General features: G+C 40.6%; 1 protein-coding gene across 1 annotated transcript in view; it reads right to left on the bottom strand.

Annotated features, from left to right (window-relative positions):
- grm8a (glutamate receptor, metabotropic 8a) overlaps window positions 1-19,366 on the bottom strand; it is a 306,788-nt gene that overhangs the window by 26,180 nt on the left and 261,242 nt on the right. The window contains exons 8-11 of the mRNA XM_059325537.1: window positions 14,604-14,743; window positions 11,127-11,273; window positions 7,716-8,137; window positions 5,748-6,114 (exon numbers count right to left, since the gene is read on the bottom strand). Coding sequence (XP_059181520.1) covers window positions 5,748-6,114; window positions 7,716-8,137; window positions 11,127-11,273; window positions 14,604-14,743 — 1,076 coding nt within the window. The remainder of the gene's footprint in view (window positions 1-5,747; window positions 6,115-7,715; window positions 8,138-11,126; window positions 11,274-14,603; window positions 14,744-19,366) is intronic.

Raw genomic sequence — 19,366 nt, forward strand, 5'->3', positions numbered from 1 at the left:
ATGTGAATATAGAAGTGGTTCTCAACTGGAACTGTATTCTCGGTCAATCGGATCATATGTATCCGAGCTCTTTAATTCCCTTTCTCGATGATGGCATGTTTTTCTCACAGTTGCGCATTGCAGAACAATGACACCAGACTGATTAACCCACGTTTCAAAACTTGCAACAAGATCAAGTCATGGTGTAAGAAAGATGATAACGAACAACGCGGCTTGTAATGTCTGTAAAATGATGATTTCAATGGTGGAAATACCAGCAATATGCTGAAATGTCTTTCTAAAACAACATGGGTCTAAAATCCAGGAATTTGAAACTCAAGTATACGATTGGTATCAATCAAATCTTACACTGTAATAAATGATTCTGTAGTCATTTCATTTTACTTAATATATTTGATAAAATGTATTAAATATAAATGCGTCCTTGATTTTGAGGCCGTTGTTTAAGTAACTTTAATATAAAAATGTTTGAGATAGAATCTACTTATTTTGATCACATTAAATATAATCTTTATGTGTATGTAATTCTAAATCAAGAGAATTTTGAATGAATCCAACACAATAGAATTAGTCAGATTTTAAGTGACAGGCACTTCCTGTTAAGTTGTTATTAACTCAACTAGTAACGTAGTTAGATTTAATTAATAATATTGCGTGCAATCTGTTGCCTCAATTTTATTGAGTAGCTATTGTTTATCTTTTTTTACAGTGTATCAGTTCCAGTCCATATGTGTATGACATCACATACCACAACTCGGAGCAATGAAGGAACACCAGAAACAGACATACATGAGCTGAACACCGACTGGGAATACTAAAAGGTCTGCTAGGAGTCTGTGGATGTGTCTGATGCAAGAGATAAGCTTCTAATTTATAACCCAGATTCCAAAAAAGTTTGGATGCTGTGAAAAATGTTAAAAAACAGGATGCTATGATTTGCAAGCCATTTTCAACCTATATTGAATCAAATATAGTATAAAGGCAAGGTATTTAAAGTTCAAACTGTTTATAAATTTGTACTCCTATTAGCAATTTGACATATTTTGTTTTTAGTTACTTTTTACAGTGTCCCATATTTTTGGAATCAGGGTTGCAATCAATCAAGTTGTGTACACAGGACGTAATGGCTCATGTTTTACTTGCGCTATATGTGCGCAACCACAACTCCTCAGGTCTATTTTCTTGACTTTTAAGTACATAACTGTAGAGATGGTGTCTTGGGCTCTGAGCTGCCAAAAAGCGGATGACCTCCTCCACAGTACTGTGCCTGAACACATCCTGTGTAGACACTGAGGAAGGCCTGCTGCTGCTGCTGCTGCTGCTGTGCTAACCTGCTGCTTTCTTGATGCAGATGATGTAGACATAGTGCAAGACCATGAGATAGTGTTGAAATTTCTAGGGGGGGAAAAGCTAACAGAAGAAGCACTGAAGCATACCTTTTGGAGTCTGATTAAATGGCAGCTAGAAGATCCAATCACTCAAACAATTGCCATTTGAAATGTCTTCATATAACCGATATGCGAGCCACTGTTTCAACATGTGCTGCATCAAAAGTCACAACGCTATTGAAGGGAAAGTTCGACAAGATTTTGCAGACTTTTGCTCGCATATTTGCAACAAGCTCCAGGACCTGGCAAAATGGATGAAAGCCAAAAACTGTTCTTCTGCTTGTAATTCCACACTGAAAAGACACAATGTTAGTTGAAAATTTAAAAAAAAATCCCTTTAACATCAGCAGCAGCCATGAGCAGCTTAAGTAGCTATACATACATTTATTATAGTGGAGTACCAATCATACACAAATGAATACAGCCGTTTTCCGCCGCAGGCTGAAGACCTATCTCTTCCAACAATACCTCGGTTAAGTCATGGTCACCTAACAGATATATAAAAAAATAAAATAAAAAAAATAAAACTCTTATTTCTTTTCTCTTCTTTTCTTCTTTAACATATAGCACTCCTTAGCAATGACAGTTAGCTCTTAAAGTTATGTACTTACTCGATTCCTATGGTCTATGTCTAGTACCATCAGGTTGAATGCACTTATTGTAAGTCGCTTTGGACAAAAGCGTCTGCTAAATGACATGTAATGTAATGTTTTTATACTAAGGTTACTGACTATATCTAATAATGATTAAGGGGAGTGTGATGGCTGTTTGATAAAGTTAATCTTAATGCAAGTCATGTTGCCATCTAACCTCCAACTAACTTCATTGTGGCCCCTTCCCCCTTCACCCATTTGGAAACCAAACCTATGCCCTTGGTAGAGCTCTTCTCATTAAAGCCCCATCAGCAAGTCACATCATTACCTGTTTATTCCTTTCACTCGTCTCTCTCCTCCCTCTCTTCTGCTCTCTCTGTTAGCCAGCCAGCTGCCACACACTCCAGAGGATATTCCAATTAGAAACAACATACACAGACACACAAATGTGCACTGGTGGATATTCCAATTAAATACAACACACCAGACAAACACAAGCCAACGCCAATACACAAGAAGTCGCTGGTGGACATTCTAATTAGCTGAACAAACATGGCACGGACGCCGCTCAGCCCAACCGGTAAGACAGCACGTCAGATAGCATACACACAAGCATGCACGCACACACAGATATGCATGAACACACCTTAAAGTGCATCATACATCAGCACCTTCAAACACAGTAGAATGTGTGCAAGGTCATGGCCTCACACTCAACTTCAGGGTTACAGAAGCTTTCAGCTGTTTTGAGGTCACCTGTTTGAAAGCAACGACTGAAAAAAGTCGCCGTCAAAGAAAAGCGAATCAGTAATGTTCTCCTTATTAGGTTATAATAGTAATTATATTCAGCACATCCTATTTTCCTGAATGTGTTGAGGGGAAAAGAAAAATGATAAAAACCTCACTTAAAACTTCCTGCATCAATAACGATTCCGAAACTCCCCGGCTTCTCGAGGAGAAAAAAAAATGATAGTGAACAAAGGAAAAACACTATGAAACATCCAGAAAGCAAGAGTATGATTTCCCTGATGTGTGATTAGACTGGATCACTTTGATGTCAGCTATTTTGCCACACGACGGAGGCGGGTGTCCGCCTCGAAAGGAAAATGGGCCGAGACATAAGGAAATGGAGAAATGAAAATTGCCTGACTGACACTCCAAAACAGGGAGAGACGATAAGAGTCAACTCTTTTATTGAGGGTTTGGAAGGAAGACTTGAGCATCCCATGGAGACAAAGGTATGTGGTGTTTGTGTAGAAGACGAGAACACAGTTGGACTGACATTTGCGATTGCGTAGATGGAAGCACAAGGACACACTTTGTGTTCATGAGCTGTACATTGATTTGATATATTTATTTCTTAAGCAGCTTGTGATTCGTATCTCTTCAGTATTTGTGTGTTTATGTGTGAATTATCCAGTGCTATCAAGGTTGTTCGTCGCCTTGCCTGCAGCTGGTTCTGTTTACTGCTAATCTATCTGCCATGTGTGTGCATTTACATTATACAAAGGTTTAAGCATTGTGATGTACAACCTGTGACATCTGCCATCAATGTCATGCCTTGAATGGCAATGAGAATATGAAGGGTTTTATTGGTAAAACTGCAATAGTCACACTATCAAGAAATAGCATCAATAAAATGTAACTGAATATGTTGGTTTACTGTGTGTGGTGTATTGATATGAATCAGATTAACTGTGATTGTGTATGTATGTTCATGCCTCCTTAACCCTCTGTTTTTATAGGTTATTACAGCCTGTCAAACATTCATTCAATCACTTCGATACTGGATTATTGTTTTTCCTAAAGCGGTGGCACCCCATCTTTTTTTGCTTAAAGGTATAATGTGTAACTTTTCCACAGTAAAATGTCTAAAAACAATTAGATATATGTTCAATATTTTGTTGAGGTGTGTACATACAATATCCCAAATGTTTCCAATAATTTTTAAACCTAAATAAAGTTGTAATTTTAACAGAGTACAATCTGTTTGATATGGTGTCATATCCCTGTTGTGCATGTGTCAGCAATGTGGATGTCAGCCAGAAGCTGTTCAACTGACATTTTATCCAGTTTTAAGCCACATTTTTATGATACACTTTTTTTTTAGAACTTGGTGATTTTCTACATTTTATTACACATTAATTATGTAGATGTAGGATGGAGGGTGTCTGAGTTAGGAAAGAAGTTATCAGAGAAAGAAGATGAGCAAACCTTATTGGCAGCTTGGCTTGCAGCCCCTCCAGCTGGTTTTAATTTGAACCTGCTTTATTCAGTGTTTTTACCGTTTGAATCACCTGGTCTGTTTGTTTTGGAGGAGAGGAGACCTATGTGGATAATTTGGCTTCTGTAAAACTCATACTCATTTCAGAAAACACTTAAGGAATCTGAACCGGTAGAAGATGACTGCAATGATGGCTCTCATGATCCTACACCATTTCACAATGTCACCAAAAGTGTATTGTTTTGATTGAGAGACCCCTAGAGCCAGAAAATAGCTCTAGGGTCCATAGATCATAGGCCTTATTGTTAACATGAGCAAATCAAAAGAATTTTCCCTCTTAGATCGTTTCATTTAAAGGACTTCTAAGGAAAAATGAATATTAAATATTTTGTGCCACCAGATTTATCTTGGATCTCCATGGGGGGTCCCACACCCCCCAGGTTTCAGATCCACTGCATGAATATAAGTATAATTGTTTTTGTGTTTGTGTATGTGAGATTATTGGTGTGTATAGCACAGAAGATTATTCTATGTAGAATGCACAACATCAAATATCCAATAAACCACAACATACATGCTGATAATGCACCGTGCATCCACAATGAAACGATCATTCATTACATGAAGCCTGCACCCTGAAAAGGGTGCCCACACACACACACACACACACACCACACCTTGTAAAAGATACATCTCACTCACATCACATAGCCATTAATAATTGACTAAAGGTAGGAGGAATAAGCTCTACAGTACAACCCTCTAAAAGCCTGGACCGAGGCATGGATCCAGTCAATCAGTCAGACAGAAAATCCTCTTGTACTCACGGGGGATTGTCAGGAGATTTTGGACTCTACACCATTAGTATAGCTACAATTGAAAAACATATCTATCTCTCACTGCCAAGAGATGCAGTTTTGATCTCCAAAAGGTTGTCTGGGGAAGAGAGAAAGCATTTTTTTTTTGCCATTGAAATACATGCAAATTTATGACTCGAAAAAGTGATTCCAAAACTTCATAATACTGCAAAATGGGCACAGGAGAATTTTAGTCATGCTTGCAAAAAGCCCATAAACCACACTATCACAACCCAACCTGTCAGTGAATTGTCATCTTATAAAAAGACATTTTACAAACATACATACATTAGTATCACACAAAAATCATCCAAATCCGCTGCACCCTTCCCTAGTAAGTCAAATCATGCGAAAATTCACCCTGTAGTCATCTTTCCCGTAGACTCGGGTGTCTTGGAGGAAATTGCTTTAAATCCCAAACAGGTCATTTACAGGGTAATCCAAGAGATATACCCACAGACTCGCAGACACACACACACACACACACACACACACACACACACACGGTTTCATCCTCTTTGCAGACTAAAGATGATGGGGATGAAGTAAAGACATCTGCAATATACTCACACTCTCTGTAGACTGTAGTTCATAAAAAAAATGTTAAAAATAGCAGTTCAGGGATGCAGGTTTAGTACATACTTGGATTCACACCAAGACACATTACATAAAACTTAACACTTACCCTCTCTGCAGACTGTGACGTGCCAAAGAAGATGGGTATGAACGCCAGCCAGATGATGCAGGTGGTGTACATGGTGAATCCGATGGGCTTGGCCTCGTTGAAGGTTTCGGGCACACCTCGCGTCTTGATGGCATAAACCGTGCACGTCACCATCAGCAGGATTGAGTAGCCCAGGGAGCAGATGAGGGACAGGTCCGAGATGTCACACTTGAGGACGCCGCGCGCCGACATGGGATCTTGGGTCCGCTGCTCGCCGTAGTCCACGACCGTATGGGGAGGATCCACCGCAAACCAGACAAAGACCCCCAGCAGCTGAACTGAGATGAGGGAGAAGGTGATGACGAGCTGGGAGGCAGGGGAGATGAACCTGCGAAGGAGAGGATTGATGATATGAGGAGGTGGGGCAGCAAGGGAATAACCAGAGTTTAATTTTGAGTGGAGCAACCCACAATCTCAATCTGCTATAAGACTGATGATGATTTAGCCTTTCGACGCGGCATCAAATATTCATGCATTCAAATGCAGAATCTGTTAACAGGGATAAGGCAAGAAAGTGAGACAGTGCAAGAAAGTTTTTTCTCAACTCTGGTGGACTCGAAGCAATTCAGAGGTGAAGTTGCAACATTGTTGCATTCTTCATTTGGTTTGGTTTGCTTTCACACTGTGCTTACACTGTTGAAGCTGTCCTTTGTCTATTGGACAGAATATGTGAGGGAAAGAGCTGGCACTCTCTCGTAGGTCGGAGACTTTCATGTATTGCGGGGGCAGTTTTTTCACTTTGATTGAACCGATGTGTGATTCCGTCACCAAGACTTTGTTGTTTTTGTGTGGTTGTCTGACCATATTTTGATGTTTTTGATATTTTGAAGTACTTCATTGGACCACGTCTGTCCTTGAGACATTTTCCAAGCCTGCTACTACCCTGCCCAATGTTGATTCGCCGAAATTCAACCAAGAATGTGCTGTGTTTTGGGTTCAGTTCCTTCCTTTGGTTCGGAAAGACTTCAGAAAACTCACCTGGAGCAAACTGAACTCTGGAGCAATTGGAACCGAACCGACACCCAGATTTTTTTAGCAGACCCGAGTTCGGTTCTATAATCATTCACACCAGCAAAAACCAAATAGACTATCTGACAAAAAGCTCCAGTTTCAAGCGGACCAAACAACTCAGGTGTGAAAAAACCCTTACATACACAACGAGAAGAAATATCATGATCATCCGGGATGTCAGAGAGACAAAAATAGGGGCAAATAATACCCCAAAACAAAAGCTATTTGTTTACTCACACTGGTTATGCAGAAACAATCTGCTCCTTCAAGCTCCCAGGCTCAAAAGATGCTTAGTTTTTGACAAGCTGAAGGCACGGCACACACTGGAACCTGAAAAAAGGCCTCAAAGTCCTGCTTCATTCTAGTGTCTTTACCTCAATTTTGTTTTCAATCTATTTACTGTTTTGCTTGCCCTCTTTCACACATATACACACAAACTATAAATGCTTTGCCTAGCCTTTCCAGGAATTTAAAAAATCCCTATAACAATTTAAAAAGTATGTGTATGGGTTATAGCAGTGCAATAACACAGTCTAACAGATGGATGCTGCTGAAGGAAAAACAGATGAGCATCTGGGAAGCGCAGACATGAACCTGAGCACTATTAAATTCTGCATTAACATTTTAGCCACTTAGTTGATGCTCTCTCCTGGAGTCACTCACACTGAGTGCAAACAGTACAATAGGTGAGTGTGAGTTCATGACTCTCATAAATAATTCATGAGAAATAAATGATGAATAATGATTGCGAGCAGCTTAGTAAGGAAGAAGTGGAGGTGAGGTGTTCATGTGGATGCACACATCTGGGAAACACACTAACAGCGACCTTCAGTGCTACTACACTCATCGAAACCTACGTGTTCTGAACGCCCAGAGGGCAACAGAGAGTGTGTGTGTAATGACAGGTGCAGTGTCTACCTGGGCGCCGTTACAGACTTCTTCCCTTGTTCAAAGATGCGGTGTATCCTGTTGGTCTTGGTGAGCAGCGCGGCGTAGCTGAAACACATCCCCAAGCCCAAGAAAATCCTCCTGAATGAACACACTCCCACATCGGGTGTCGCGATCATCAGGAACGTGATGGCGTAGCACAGAAAGATTCCCGTTAGCAGCACGTAGCTCATCTCGCGTCCCGACGCCCGCACGATGGGCGTGTCGTTGTGCCGGACGAAAGTGACGATGACGAAAGAGGTGGCGATGATCCCCAGCATGGAGATGAAGACGGGGACGACGGCCCAGGGGGAGTGCCACTCCAGCTTGATGATGGGGATGGGGACACAGCCAGTGCGGTTGGAATCAGGTCGCATCTCGTATGGACACAGTTCACAAGTGAACTCTGATGCCTGAGGAGAGAGAGTATAAAAATTGTACATCAAAGATATTTTGAGGGGGGTAAATCCTTAGCTCCTACAGATATGTAAATATACCATAAACCCCCAATGCTTTCATCCATCCAAAACTCTCCACATAAATATGGCAAGCCTGTATATAGCTTCCACATCTATGCAAATACACTGTAGATCCCAAATGCTTTCATCCAAAAATATCTCAACAGCTGACTCATTTACACAGCAGCTGAGGCTGAGGCTGAGTTATTGTGTATAATCTACCTCTGTACGGTGACTTGTTAATTTTTAAAAAAGCACACATTTTACACATTTTTCTACACTTGCTCCATAGTTCACTGACTTGTTTTTCCCATGCTGCTGTGCTCTTTTCCATTCTGCTAAAATCCCAAATCTACAGAAAATGTGTCAACAGATCATCGATTTTACAGAAAATGCATGTATCTGTAAAATGAGTATTGATCGCTGGCTCTGATAAGCATCGCCAGCTTCTGTTATGGCTGATATTTTCTTTTTTCCTTTATTGCTTCCTGAACGAGGGAACTCTTTGCACATATACTTGCTCGCTCATGGATTTTTTTCTAATTTAATAAGAAGGATGATGGGCTGCCAAATTGTCCCCAACCGTGATATAATTAACATGGGGGGTGTATCTTTATAATATGTGATCAGACCCTTTTCCCTAACCTCAAATTATGCACTTCCATTTGCTATAATAGCATCTGTGGGGTTCTTCCTGCATATATAAATCCAAAATGGGCCATCTAAGTGGATTTTTTTGATTGCCTGAAATGAGTTGAAACAAAAAACCCTGACCCAGGGGGACAGAACTCTACAGTAGAGTAAGTGTAAGCAGGCTGTCAGAAAGCAGATGCATGCAGACATTTTCGTAATGTCAAAGTGCCGTTATTGCAAACAGTAGTTGATTAATTGATAAAGCCTTCCAACAAATGGGACTCATTATGGCTTTAATTGTGAAGCAGGAGCAGGAAGCTCAACCAAGGTTAGACATCTGGTCAGAATCTACATTTTAATTAACAGATCAATTTTACCCAAGTGAACTGGTTAGGCTACGAGCTTCTGGAGGCTTTCCCCGCTTTTAAAACACAGCAATCAAGGTAATTAAATGTCAGAGAAATCTCTTTTCTTGGTGTAGCTATACACAAACAAGATGGACCGAAGATGGAGCGCTTGCATTCATGCAAAAAGTCAATTTGTATGTTTTTTTTCTGTGATTCAACAAAATAACTTTTTCAGTCGCCAGAATGCATCAGCAGGATGAAACACGCTGGACTGTGACTTGTTTATGTTTACACTTTCAAATAGTCAGATTTAACCATACATGTTATTCACTAAATCCTCCATGATTGAGTGACAAAATTGAATTAGGTTTTCGGTGTATTCTGCTGCCTGCAGCCTGTGAACTGTGTAATGCAAATGTTCAGGGAGCATACAGTTTGGTGGAAAGTTTCCAGGACAAGTTCTGTATTTAAAAGCAAAAATATAGCAAAAGAGAACCATACACATTGATAACATTTAAAATGTTATGCAAAGCCTTACTGTGTTTTTGTGCTAATCAACCACTGAAGCCCGATCTGACCCGCAAAGCATTAATTTTATGCATTTTAGTAGTAGTACAACCTGACTCGGTCCTCCATCCTTACCCCTTTTCCACACACATATGCTGGGTTGCCTCGCTGTAAAACGATGGATAAACACAATTTCCTGTAAGTGAAATATTTCACAATAAAAGTCCCCCTGGTTGTCCACAGCTCTTCAGCTAACATTTCACCGTGGCTGTTTCTGCTTCCACTATTCCTCTCTGCAGAATTGGCAGACTTTTTTTTGTTGAGGACTAAAATGCTCCACTAATTTGATGATAAACACATTTCATTTCTTATAAACTGTTCACAATAAAAGTCCCCACTTATTTGGTTATTTAAATGCTTTAATTATGAAGCAGCAAAGACGGGGAATGTTGGGCTTTTATCAGCAGTAATTTAACACGACTATACAGCTGAAAATGAACATGAACCAGTAAAATAAAGCGGAGATCTGAAAGTACAAAAAAGGGATGCAGGAGAGAAACTAAACTTCAAACCGCAGAGATTCTGTTAGAAGCTGCAAAAGTGCAGATAGATAAACACACACACAGACTTTTAAAAATGCCTTTCTGAAGACATGAACAGAGTCTCTCAATGCAAGCTTGTTTCAGTGGGACAAGGGGGGTCGTGACCGTCTGCCTGAACCTGTTATATTTTAGATTGAGCTTATCAGAACTCGCCGGGACACTTAACCCGCGCATCACTGGAGACTACACAAAATGATATCAGTGCCTTGGTACCTTTAGTGTGTTGTTTTTTGTTTTTTTTACCAACTGCGCTACATCCTACAAGCTGCACTTCAGTGTTCAGAAACTTTTTTTGTGTTTGGTTTACAATAAATACAGCAGGAAAAACATGAGACATTGACATAAGACATGCCTAAAAGTTGTACATGGGGGGCCCTACTTTAAGGATCTATAGCACATCTTCTATAGAGCTGGCACAAGTGAATTTAGGGAATGTACAACTCCACATTTGCTGGTTAAAGGTTGCATGGTCTGGGTGCAGCAAGTCACAAGGGACAAAGGTGTTGTATTCAGCATCTTAATTAATTTGTGTGTTTTGGGCGTTAACACACTGAGAGTGTCATCTCTCATTCCTTTTAAAAGCATTTAAGAGTTAGTGGTTTTCTGCTTCTGCTGTCTCCCAATCCTCTCTTATATAGCGGCAAATACTGCACCATTGACTTTAGACCAGGTTTTTGTTGTTCAATGGAGCAGTTGTTCTCTGCTGCCTCAAGAAAGCAATGCACCAACAATGCAGTTGATCGCACCCCAACACAATATGGGCGCTAGGCGGAATAATGACAACTGCATCAGTTCAGACTCCATGTGTGTATGGTGTACTAAGTACTAGTGGCCTGTTTTTCTCCAGAGATCTACCTGATAGTGGTATCCCTCACAGCGCTCGCAGTGCCAGCAACACGGAACACCCTTGACCACTTTCTTCCTTTCACCCGCACGGCATGGGATGCTGCAGACGGAGGGTGGGAAAGACGGGTCGCCTGTCTTCCAACGCATGGCCTCGACCTGGAGAGGAGAGGACAAGAGAGGAGAGGAGAGGAGTGGACAAGAGAGGAGTGAACAAGAGAGGAGAGGACAAGAGAGGAGTGAACAAGAGAGGAGAGGACAAGAGAGGAGTGAACAAGAGAGGAGTGAACAAGAGAGGAGTGGACAAGAGAGGAGAGGGCAAGAGAGGAGTGGACAAGAGAGGAGTGGACAAGAGAGGAGTGAACAAGAGAGGAGTGGACAAGAGAGGAGTGAACAAGAGAGGAGAGGACAAGAGAGGAGAGGACAAGAGAGGAGTGGACAAGAGAGGAGAGGGCAAGAGAGGAGAGGACAAGAGAGGAGTGAACAAGAGAGGAGTGGACAAGAGAGGAGTGGACAAGAGAGGAGTGGACAAGAGAGGAGTGAACAAGAGAGGAGTGGACAAGAGAGGAGTGAACAAGAGAGGAGTGGACAAGAGAGGAGAGGGCAAGAGAGGAGTGGACAAGAGAGGAGTGGACAAGAGAGGAGTGAACAAGAGAGGAGTGGACAAGAGAGGAGAGGGCAAGAGAGGAGTGGACAAGAGAGGAGAGGACAAGAGAGGAGTGAACAAGAGAGGAGTGAACAAGAGAGGAGAGGGCAAGAGAGGAGTGAACAAGAGAGGAGAGGACAAGAGAGGAGTGGAGAGAGAGAGAGAGAGAAAATAACACAAAGGTATGAGATCTGTTCCATTTGGCAAATGTAGATTTTGTTTGTTTTTGTCTTAAGTGCAACAGAACAAACCTGAAATTATCTGTGTGCTCATGTGGCAAAACAAACTTTCCACCTTCTTGTGGGATATTATGCGACACAAAGATTGGCAGCCATCTGCTGCAGCTGACATTCCTTTTTGCTAACAGTCCTTTAGCACTCAGTTTCCTCTGTACCTGCAGAAAGTGTTTCTTCAGGGCAACTTGCAGAGCAATTAGCACAAGCAGATCCTCTGATCGTTTTCCTGAGCGCTGCCGGGCACAAAACTAACACCAGCTAGTCTCGAAGCCAGCAATCAGACCATAATCAGATCTGGCACAAATAGGCCATCTGTATTTCCTTCTGTGTCTGTGTGTGTCTGTGTGTGTTTGTGTGCACATGTTCCTCCACGTGTGCATTGTGTTTGTGCTCGTGTCATGCTGGCATTTTCGTGAATCCCTGAGCTTTCCATATGTCTGGTATGTATGCGTTTCAATTTGTCAGTGTGTGTGCGAGTGTTTGTAATTATACCCAATCCCTGAGGTTCACCGGTTGCCGAGGGTGCTGATTAAAATGGAGCATTACTGTTTTAAACAGGCACACAATGTACCAGTCCAACAAAAACTAGTTAGGAGGAAAAACTCATCAGGGACAGAGAAAATGGACTTGATTTGATCATTGACACACATATGGAAACACACACATTTAAATAGCATTTAAACAGCAATATTGGGTTACTGGCTGTTCACAATTTAGTGCTGCGAATATATCTGTCAGGAGAAATAAGATAATGATATCCAAAAGTGTGTGTGTGTGTGTGTGTGTGTGTGTGTGTGTTTGTGTTTGTGTTTGTGTGTTGGTGTGTGTGTGTGTGTGTGTGTGTGTGTGTGTGTGTGTGTGTGTTTCTAGGAAGGTAAATTGTTGAAAACTTTTCAAACTGTTTTTATTGGGTGCTGTTTTTTCCCTGATTCCTGATTACCCAGTCTTTTCTCATTCTGTATTCATAGGCTTAACAGAATTTTTACATTCACAAACCTTATTTTGCAACAATTGTAAATTATGCATCTAAAACAACCCCATTGTGAACCTATATACCGCTGATTACTTAAGTGACACAATAATAGCTCCAACAGGATTCTACTTTAATCATAAACAACAACAACAAAAACTTGTCCAACCCAATATTTACAACATATAAACACAGACGCTCTCTACAAAAAGGGGCGGAGCCTCCTCTTTTTCTTAAGGAAGCTCAGATCTCTGGACATAAAAAAAATGTGCAGATGTTTTATCAGTGTGTGGTGGTAGTGTGTTGTTTTATGCTGCAGTCTGCTGGGGAGGCAGCATCAGAAACAGAAATACAAGATGGTTGGACAGACTGGTCCAAAGAGCTGGTTCTGTGTTTGGAGCCAGGTTGGACACACTGGAGGAGGTGGTGGAGAGATGACCTGTCAACATGTTCAAGGCCATCTTGAAATACCTGGATCATCCACTACACAAAATCTTTAAGGACCAAAAAAACAGCAGTGGACGGCTCCTCTTTCTTCTTTGCAGGACGGAGAGATTCAAAATATCCTTCCCTCCTACAGCCATCAGGCTGTCTCATTCTAACAGAGATTCTACCAGACTAACTGAATTTACCCTCGGGGATAAATAAAGTAATTTTGATGTGATTTGATTGATTGATATTTACTCATTGGTTTGCATTCAAATATTTTGTTGATCATGAAACTTTTACCTCCTGCCATCACTACTTCTGCCACTGTGCCTGCAAACCCAACTGGATTGTTAAACAAATCAAATACATCTGTTAATGTGTCCAATCATGTGTGTCTTAACTATGTGCTGTCCTATGTGTTGCTGCTCTCTCTCTCTCTCTCTCTCTCTCTCCCTCTCTCTCTCTCTCTGTCAGCCAAGCCGTCCATCAGCCAGAAAGCACTTGGTGTCTATTAGTCTTCTCATCTGTCATCTGGCCTTTCTAATGAAGTCCTAGGTGGATTTATAACACGAGCACACCGGCTGGCTCAAGGAGAATGTGTGCATGCAGCTGTGTGGGTGTGTGTTTGAGAGAGAAACTGGTACAAAGGCATTGGGATTCTGGTTTTCTTGTGCATTGAATTATGTGTTTCCGTGTGGATGTATACAAGGCTCAGGTGTACGCTCTGTTTTTGGTGCCAGCATTCACAAATTGTATAAATTTTTGTGAGTGTGACCTCGTGTGGGTGTGTGTCAGTGCGAGTATGTCCCTGCACAGCACTCAGCATTCTGCAAAAAAGAAAAGATTCAAGCTTTTTTGGAAAAAATGCTCGGTACTAGCTAACGCTGACACGTCTGAACGAAAGCAATAACTCAAACAAATCCAGCCAAGTGACAGGGGATTTTGAATTCAAGGCAGCTGCTTAAAGTGATGTTGAACTTTCATTCTGACAAGGCATTCGCTCTATAATGCCCCAGAAGCTTCAATAAACCACTCAAATCGAAATACATTTTGGATTACTGTGAAGGCATTTTTGCTTTATTACACAGAAGTCGGCGACAAGAACAATTGCAGATGGGGAGTTCAATGTGCAGCGAGCTGAAAACGCATGAGCAATAATATATGTGTTGTTTTGCACTTTTGTGTGTGTGTGCACATGCATTACTCACCTTGAGGTGTAGTTTATTGGTCCAGGAGCCAATGACTCTGTACTCTGCAGTAGACCTGTTGGTGATCTGGTACTGGAAGATGTCGTATCTTCCTGGAGCGTCTCCGTTTTCATTGAAAACCACTGGAGTACCGGCACTTCCTGGAAAAAAGATCAGATGTTGGAGAGAGGATCAACTTATTTGTTTAATGCAATGGTTGCATTTTGATTTATGTTCAAATTGTTTCATTTTTCTTGAAAACCATGGGAACTCCCAAACATTAAAAATGTAAAAGTAGAAAGATATTTGGTAGAGCTGCATTTTCTCAGAAGAAAAAAAGACCAAAAAAGTATTTTTTAAGACAAGCTTCTACTCCACAGTATGATGATAAACACCACTAGAAATTTCATAGATCTTTGGGGATAAAATATACTATGAAACAACACAGCTGCGTGTCAATTCTAAATTACCGAAATCTTTGTCTGTACAATGCTTCAGAGAAAATCACCTTCACTCAGTAACCCATAATAACAAAGCATAACTATTTTTTTAATTGTTTTAAAAATCAAAAGCTGAAATCACTCCCAAGTATTCAGACTGATGCTGTGGCTCGCCAAAATTGTGGTCAGGCGCATCTTGATTACTTTAATTGTCCTCGAGATTTGTCTAGAACTTGATTGGAATTGACCCGTGGCAAATGTTACTGATTGGACATAATTTAGAAAGGCACATATATAAGAAGAGAAGAAGAAGAAGAAGAAAAAGCAAACCATCAACCTAGAGACTTAGATCAGGGCAAGGGTACAAAACAATATTTGAAGCTTTGAGTGTTCCTTAGAGCACAGTTGCCTCAATAATTGTGAAATGGAAGAAGGACCTTTCCTAGAGTTGTCCATTTGGACGAAATGAGAAGAAAGGAAAGTAAAGGGTGGTGATCAGGGAGGTGACCAAGAACCCAGTGGTCACTCTCCAGTGAGAAAGCTTTGGAAATCATCAGTAGAGGTTGGCGAACCTGCTGGAAGGACAATCATCTCAGCAGAATTAAAAAATTAGGCATTTATGAACCTGGTCTCACAGGAATCCGTGAAATAGCCACGGATTCGCTTAACTCAAAATCCGTGGAATAGCCACGGAATCACTCAAATTTCCGTGAAACTGACGCGGATTTCGCTACAATGCAAGTTAATGACAGTCATATCCCGTTTCTATTCCATGGATATTTTTTCCTATTGGTTTGTTCCAAGTCACGTGACTTTCAAGGTCCCAGCAGTCAGAACAAAAAACATGGCGGACAGTTCTCTCATTTTTTGTGAAAAAAATCAATATTTTTTACTTCGTTTCTGCATAAAAATTTATTTCGATCACATTTCTAGCGAGAAATATATGTTTTATTTTCTAAATATTCACTCAGTGAATGTACATAATCACTTTGTATGTTGGAATAGCCACGGGATATGACTGTCATTAACTTGCATTGTAGCGAAATCCGTGTCAGTTTCACAGAAATTTGAGTGATTCCGTGGCTATTCCACGGATGTTGAGTTAAGCGAATCCGTGGCTATTTCACGGATTCCTGTGACACCATGTTGGCATTTATGGTAGGGTGGACACAAGCCACTCTTGAGAGCAAAGTTTGACAAATGGGACTCATAGCATTAGGAAAAAGATTATCTGGTCCGATGAGACAGAAACCCCATGGACAGAAATTCAAGCACTATATTCGGTTAAGACCAGGCACTGCCTATCATGTGGCTCATACAGTCCCGATGATGAAGTATGGTGGTAGCAGCATCATGCTACGGGGTGCTTCTCAGCAGCAGGGACAGGGAGATCAGTCAAAGTTGAGGGAGGCATGAATGCAGCCAAATACAGAGAGTTCCTTGAAGAAAACCTGCTCCAAAACGCATGCAACCCCAACGCAGTTCACCTTTCAGCACAACATTAATCTGAAGCAAACAGCCAAGAAGACAACACTCTTTAGGACAAGTCTCTGACTGTTCTCGACAGCCAAGCCAAAGCCCAAAGTTAAACCCCACAAAACATCTGTGGAGAGACCAGGAGATGGCAGTTCATAGACGCCTCCCATCTAATCTGACAAAGCTTGAGAGGATCTTCGAGGAAGAATGGGATAATCCCAAATCCAGGTGTGCAGAGCTTGTAGAGACTTATCCAAGAAGAAGAGCTGTAATTGCTGCCAAAGGGACTTCTGCAAAGTACTGAATTAAGGGTCTAGATACAATGTTAATGAGATATTTCAGTTTTTGATTTTTAATAAATTTGCAAAAAAGTCTAAAAGCATGTTGATGTGCAAAAACGGACATTTATTTCAATTTAAAATTCCATCTAAAAAACAAAAAAGTGTGCAAAATGTCACAGGGTCTGAAAACTTTAATTAAGGAACAGAGATAGCAAAGTAACTGTAACCTTTAGTCTTTAATCTAGGCTGTGTTGTGTTGTACCTGCGTGTGTGTGCTGTAGTGTGGTGTGATTGCATATGCACAGCTACACACGCATGACTAAGTTTATGGTTCCTCTAAGGTTTAGTTTTCTCACCACCAATAGGCCTGAACACAAACCTTTTATCCTTCTCCCTCTCTGTCTTTACTCGCCTTCTGTCTTTTATGTAGCAATACAATCAAATCACATCGCTGAATCTGGCGTAGCATAAAGGAAATCCAATTACAGTGAGCATGTGGAAAAGCATAGCATTATGGAAATTCCACCTGTGTACTATAAGTCATTTATGTGGTGGGAGGGGATGATGCTGAGGATATATGAATGCAGTTTGAGGCAAAGCAAGAGAGTAACAGTGTGAAGATGAAGATTGCAAATCGACTACGAAAATGAAAACTAAGAGTGACAAAGGAGAGTGTCAGACAAAGGGAACAAGGAAGCACCGAAAATATTAAGAAAAAATTAAAGAAAAAGGAAAATAGTTTGAGATAAAAACAGAAAGTGAATTGAAAGAGACAAAAGCACCAGAAAGACGGATAAAAAGAGCATGATAGGTAGAAAAAAAAAGATGGGACGGAAAGAAAAGTAATCACACAGACACAGAGGCGAGAAAAGACAAAGGGAAAAGAGAAACTCAGAGATGGAGAAGTAGAGGCTCTCTCACTGACATCATAAGTAATGAGAGATACATATAATGGGTAAAAGCGAGAGAATAAGCAGGAATGACTGAGGTTTATTGAGAGAGAGCAAGGAAGATGAATGGACGAAGACTGAATCAATAGAGAGACAAAAGAAGAGGTCTCAATCTCTCATTGTTACCAGAAGTTATGAATGAGGTCTATTTCTGCAAGAAGTGGTACAGGTCCAACTCTAATTATTATCTCTCCCCCATTACATTTCCTGCACACAAACTCACATACATGCATATTATGACAAAACTCATGGATAACGTCCAATGTTGTTTTTTTTGCATCCTGCTGTGCAACACAGCGGGAGCAAGTCAATTAGTAACTTCTCTATAATGCAAATTGCATTGATGTGAACAAAGCATATCCAGTGTTAAATGTGAATGTTGTTAGTGTGTGCAGCACACACTACTGCCATTTCTTATTCCTAATTAGTGTTTGCAGTGTAGTAGGTACACAGCATGACTACATCGATGACCTCACCCTAGTGACCACTACAAACACAATAGGCCATAGAAACCATGCAGCTCTCTCTTGCTACCCCATTCATCAAACTATACCACAGTAAACACCTGAAAATTCAATGGCAACCACCCACACCGTCGCAACCTAATCAAGGACATTATAAACCTTTCAGCAACCACCTAGCAACAGCAACCATGGCCTCACAGGGTATTATATAAAGGTCAAAAAACTTAAAAGGGGGTTTTGGGGGCATGCTCCCTTGAAGAAAATGTGATTTTCCTGATCTAAATATGTGCATTTTGAGATGTTTTGAGAGTAAAAATTGGATAACAATAATTTAAAACATTGTCAATGGCCAGCAGCAGAAATGAGAATCAGGTTAAATCTGTTTATTTATCATTTAATGATTCATCAAGAATCAGAAATACTTTATTGACCCCCTGGGGGGAAATTGCTTTTGTTACAGTTGCTGCTGTATAAGGAATATACATAGAAATAAGTAGGTAAATAAAAAGTGTGCTATACTAAATATACAACAACAATATAAAATACAAATGCAACAAGTCATAAATAACAGATAGAAGTACAGATATAAATAAAATAAAGAAGTTATTTTGTTGTTAAATCTGCCAATAGGTTCCACTCCAACTACAAAAAAATAGAGCAGCAGCCTACCGCCACAAGCCTAATGCTTGTATGTTGCATCTGTTACCCGCCCTCTTGCTGTTTCCTATTTTTCTCTCAGTCTTTTCATGTTATTGGAAATGTCATCCCTTCTCTTAAACACAAGGTCATGGTGGCACTGTTTAGGATAGCCTAGGTTACCAGTATGAATATGAATTGGATAAAAGCGCTATATAAGTGCAGTCAATTTACCATTTACCATTGCTCAAAGTTATTCTGCAATTTTTTAAAGATTTCATAGTATACTTCTCTGAGAAAATCCCAAGGTTAGACCTCTGGGATCTCAATGGTGGATGTCAATGTCAACCACTTGTTGCTCTGTAAACAACAAAAAAACACTACAACTCAGTCTTTCCTTGTCAAGCACGCTCTGTAACCACCCGTAGCAACAAAATATCCAACGATGCCCGAGTTGCCACATACACAACAACAAAACAACACTCTTGTACTCACAATCATTCACAAGCTACCTCCCAAATTTAATTTCTTTGCGTT

Source organism: Centropristis striata, chromosome 22 (assembly GCF_030273125.1).
Source record: "Centropristis striata isolate RG_2023a ecotype Rhode Island chromosome 22, C.striata_1.0, whole genome shotgun sequence".
Taxonomy (NCBI): Eukaryota; Metazoa; Chordata; class Actinopteri; order Perciformes; family Serranidae; genus Centropristis; species Centropristis striata.